The following is a 5,022-nucleotide window of genomic DNA, read 5'->3' as shown; positions in this document are numbered from 1 at the left end:
AGATGTATGTACGCTGTCGCAACCGCCGATCCTTTACTGAGAAACGGAGGAGTCAACCAGGCCTGTGCGATGATTCATTATACTGAGAGTGGAGGACAGTTCGTCGAGACGAGGACTGGCGGTTGCAACACCTCCGCTTCAGAAAACATTTCTGCTCAATTAGCAGCAGCACGATCGATCCGACGGACTGGCAGTGAGACAGGCGGATCTATGTGTGGAAATAAGTCATTATTGCAGCACTGGCGTTGTGCTTTAAGTAGAATATAGCAGAGCTGCGGCGGAGGGAACACTGTGAACCAGTTTAACGCTTTCCTGCAGCCTCTCAAAGATTTCCACAAATGCTGTTGGACGCACTGTGGGAAGATGCATGCATTAAGTCCATTACTCTTTGAAGACAGAAATTTTTTTTTTTAACTTTTTTTTTTAAAAAAGGACTGGAGATGCAGGAGGACGTACAGTACACAGTTTAGACTGCAGAGATACTATAAAGATGCCGTAGGTGTAGTATAAGTCGTTGTCGTGTACATCTTCATGTTAATGCTAGGACGTCTGTCTGTATATATTACTGAATTCAATATCTCAGAAACACCTGTTTAAAAAACTATATATGACTCTGTCTTCAACTTGTGGACTACATAAAAGGGCGATTCCCCCCAAAAAAACGAGACCAGATTCACTGACGGAATGGAAACAAACAAACACACACACACATACACACACACACTTCTAAAATGATGGGTTTTTTTCTGCCCTGATTCACACAAGTCGTACTGATAGCACGCTACAGAGCACAGCTAACACGGGTTGCTACCATGCTCACTACGTTTCTTAACCCTACGGACCGTACTGGAGGTTTTCATGTCAGGATGAAACCAGTTCTGTGTACAACACGGGGTCGCGAAAAAAAGGAAAAAAAAAAAAAAAGCCACTTATTATATTTTCTCGCCTTGTAATTCCTCTCGTTTCTAAAGACTTCCCAACGGTCTTCTATTAAAAGGGAAAAAAAGTGTGGTTCTAAAATAAATTTTAAAAAACCGACCCAGGATGGTGTGAATATTTGCAGATGAAACGTCAACAAACCAACAACAACCAAGGTGATGCAGTTGAATAACTCTGTGCTCAACATTCGTTGTATAACAACTAACATGGAGTGCACAATTATTCAACCGTGGACGCGGAACTGCAGGTTGATATGAACACAGCACTGACAAATACATTCTCCCGACTTAAATATTACTACAATTTATTTATTTCAAATGTTTTTTTTTTGTTCCGTTTCATTTTTATAAATTCTCCGTGATAGGGTTTTCTCTTAAATGTTTTGGTTTTTGTATTCAAGTTTTTCTCGTATAACCAAACAGACAATCCGCGCTTGTCTTCGACAGTTAAATACAGCACGAGAATAAACATCATGTTACAGAAAAGACCACCCTGATCCTCCCACCCCACCCTCACCCTGACGACTCTGCCCTGGTGCATTTTCCCCAGCCTGCTCCCAACTACTGTGTCCCCCTCCTGCCTCCCCCCTCCCCTCGTCTGTCAACTCACAGATACACAAACAGACAACAGAGGAGTGTGGAAATGCAGGCGACGGTCGACAGACACACTCCAAAATCAAGCAGTCACCCTGAGAGGGGGGAGAAAAGAGAGACAAGGGGAGACATAATTAGAAAAGCAAACATGAAATCACTTTACTTACCAATTAAAAAAAATTAAAAAAACGTGTCAGATACACATACAGTACTATGTAAAAAGTACTGTATATATTTATAACAGTAATATTTTCTCAGAGTTGAAACACTGACTGATAAAAGTGATATAGTATTTAGTTACAGTTTAACATTAATATAAATATTTAATGATTCAATTCTCTGCTGATTTAAATTATCAAAAAAAATGTAAGTTATATATTCATATTTTTATGATTCAATTCTCTGCTGATTTAAATTCTGCTAAATTATCAAAAAAAAATTAAGTTATATATTCATATTTTCAAACCAAAACTTGTCATTACAAAATGGACCAAAACATCATTACATGTTTAAAAAAGATGCAAAGTTCACTGATAATGTCACGGTTCCGCCTTAAGAGGAACGTGTTAACGGGTAGTAACACACAAGTGATGCATTCTGGGAGGCAGAGAGCGATGCATTCATGGTCTGTTGTACAGTAGAAATGTCTTTTTACTTCACCTCCTGCGTGTTACTCCGTAAATTAAAGATGAAACGATGAGATTTGAACTTTAGAATCTTCTATTCCAGCGTCACATGATCCTCGTTTCTCTGATCTGTTCCCACGTCCATTTACTAACAATGACTTTTACGTCTCAGCTCGTGGATCAGAGTCTCAATAAATGTAACGTCGTGGCTTCTGTTGAGTTCTAAACTATTAGTCAGTGATGAATTCCAGGTTTGGAGGCTGAACTTTCTGCCTATCTTTAGTTTTTCTGGCTGGACAAACATCAAGTATGTGTGGAATGGAACAGAGCTGCGCGGCGTCGCTCCTGCAGCTGCCTCCATATTTAGGAATTACCAAAGGCAGCAACGACAGCAGTGAAACTTATAAATGGTGAACTTTAAAAGTACAGATATTTTTTAAGCATCAGCGCCCCCACATGGCTAAATCCTGAGTGTACAATAAAATCAGGTCCAAACCTTTGAACTCACCATCCTACGGCTGTGGTCTGGGTGGGCGGGCTCACATTTGATTGGAGTAGGAGGTGGGCTGCTGCTGCTCATAGCCCTGGGTGTAACCACCATCCTCGGTGTAGCCGCCCTGCTGGCCGTACTCGGGTTGGTACCCTCCCTGCGAGCCGGCGTAGGGGTCCTGCTGACCGTAGCCCCCCTGGCCAAAGGAGTCGGGGGCAGGCTGCTTTTCCTGCGACGCGACGTATGTCCCAGAGAAGGCGGCCATCCAGCCGGTCTCCTTGAACACGAACCACAGGTTTCCTAGCCACAGGATCAGGTTGATGAAGCCAAAAGCCTGCGGGGGAGAAGGAGCAGATGTTTATTCCAACAACACGTCAACGTTTGTTTAGCTCCTGCAGCCACGTGTGGCGGGAAAGAAACTTCTACCTGACTTCAACTCTCCCTCTGATATTTTTAATCAAATTTAATTAAATATTGTGTCCTGCTGATCTTAGTTTAGACTCTAAAGAAAATATGAAAGTGGGGTACAATACCAGGCCACACCAAAGGGGGCAGGCGTGAGTCTGGCAATAATTATATACATATATATAATAACAACAATAGTAATATTATATATATAATAATATTAATAATAAGACCTTACAGAGTATTGAATTCAATAAAAACTGATTTAGACCAAGAATAAACATTTCCATATTGACATTTATGTTAAAATGTGGTACGTTTTTTCCTAGCTAAATACATACAGTATGCGTCTTTAACCGTATGGTGTAAAATATATTAGCTGTTAGCCAGTTAGCATTTTTTTTGCTTTATTTGTAGCAGTTAGCAACTTAGCATTTGATTGTATTACAAGCGAGCGTACCATTGTGTTATGTATTGGAGTCATTCACTTGACCAGATTTGGCTGAAACGACATGTTTCCATGTAGAACTCACCACAGAAGTGTTGAGACCGGAGACCTTGGGGTCGTGCACCTCGCGGCAGCGGTTCTCCTGCTCCTCACAGGCTGCGATGAGCGTGATGACCTTCTCTGGATCAGTGGCCGTTTTCACGTCTGACAAACCTTTGGCCCAAGCACAGGAAGACACCAGCCACATGAAGGCGAACACGGCCGACACCACGAAGTCCTGGGAACCGAGGAAAACAAAGGAAAGTCATCTTTATTCATAAAAACAAAAAATCAGTTTTGACCCATGAACACGAGACCGTCTGTGATGAAACTCACGATCTGAGCGCCTTTGTTGTTTTCACGGTACTTCTCCAGGATGAAACAGTACACAGACATGGCTGCCATGGAGTACAGGAAGGAGAAGACAGCGATGGTGACAAAGAACTCCGCGGAGGAGGAGTAGTCCCCGACCAGGAAGAGACGCTCGGGCTTCCCTCCCTTACAGGTGGGAGCATCGAAGTAAACCTGATGAAGTCTGAAGAACAGAGAGAGAGAGAGAGAGAGAGAGAGAGAGAGAGAACGACACGTAAACAAGTGTTTTAGTTTAAGGCTTTTACTGTGAAAGTGTCGACATCAAAGTGGGGGGGCGGGGCCCTGCAGGGGGCCGATGCATCAAGGGAAATGAGTTTTAATTTCAATATTTTTTCTGTCTGTGCCACAGTTTAATCAGGAGACGTATTCAGGCGTTTTCACTCTAGCTCATTACTGCCCCTCAGTGGATGTATTGCTTAACAACGATGCTAAACATAAGGCCCGAGGGTACAAATCAGAGGAGTAAACGCAGCTCAGTGCAGAGTGTTTTGGTGTTCTGGAGTACTACTGTGTACTACTGTGTACTACTGTGTACTACATACCTGAATGGATATTCAAATTCTACTTCTATGCCCAGATCACTCTCGGAGCGGTTTTTACACTCCACGCTCATCTTGAACATGCCGGAGTAACTTCCACATGTTGAGAAGGCGAAGATCGCAAAGATCTGCAGAGAAAAAAGAAAGAAGAAGAAGAAGAAGAAGAAGAAGAAGAAGAAGAAGAAGAAGAAGAAGAAGAAGAAGAAGAAGAAGAAGAAGAAGAAGAAGAAGAAGAAGAAGAAGAAGAAGAAGAAGAAGAAGAAGAAGAAGAAGAAGAAGAAGAAGAAGAAGAAGAAGAAGAAGAAGAAGAAGAAGAAGAAGAAGAAGAAGAAGAAGAAGAAGAAGAAGAAGAAGAAGAAGAAGAAGAAGAAGAAGAAGAAGAAGAAGAAGAAGAAGAAGAAGAAGAAGAAGAAGAAGAAGAAGAAGAAGAAGAAGAAGAAGAAGAAGAAGAAGAAGAAGAAGAAGAAGAAGAAGAAGAAGAAGAAGAAGAAGAAGAAGAAGAAGAAGAAGAAGAAGAAGAGGAGGAAGAAGAAGAAGAAGAAGAAGAAGAAGAAGAAGAAGAAGAAGGAGA

At 41.8% G+C, this 5,022-nt stretch overlaps 1 protein-coding gene across 1 annotated transcript in view; it reads right to left on the bottom strand.

The window, feature by feature from the left end:
• Nucleotides 1–1,516: 1,516 nt before the first annotated feature.
• sypb (synaptophysin b) overlaps nucleotides 1,517–5,022 on the bottom strand; it is a 12,521-nt gene continuing 9,015 nt past the window's right edge. The window contains exons 6-10 of the mRNA XM_025059160.1: nucleotides 4,455–4,615; nucleotides 3,877–4,075; nucleotides 3,587–3,778; nucleotides 2,667–2,982; nucleotides 1,517–1,627 (exon numbers count right to left, since the gene is read on the bottom strand). Coding sequence (XP_024914928.1) covers nucleotides 2,698–2,982; nucleotides 3,587–3,778; nucleotides 3,877–4,075; nucleotides 4,455–4,615 — 837 coding nt within the window. The 3' untranslated portion in view covers nucleotides 1,517–1,627; nucleotides 2,667–2,697. The remainder of the gene's footprint in view (nucleotides 1,628–2,666; nucleotides 2,983–3,586; nucleotides 3,779–3,876; nucleotides 4,076–4,454; nucleotides 4,616–5,022) is intronic.

The sequence above is a fragment of the Cynoglossus semilaevis genome, chromosome 10, assembly GCF_000523025.1.
Source record: "Cynoglossus semilaevis isolate Cse_v1.0 chromosome 10, Cse_v1.0, whole genome shotgun sequence".
Classification (NCBI taxonomy): domain Eukaryota; kingdom Metazoa; phylum Chordata; class Actinopteri; order Pleuronectiformes; family Cynoglossidae; genus Cynoglossus; species Cynoglossus semilaevis.
This window is presented reverse-complemented; position numbering and strand designations above follow the sequence as displayed.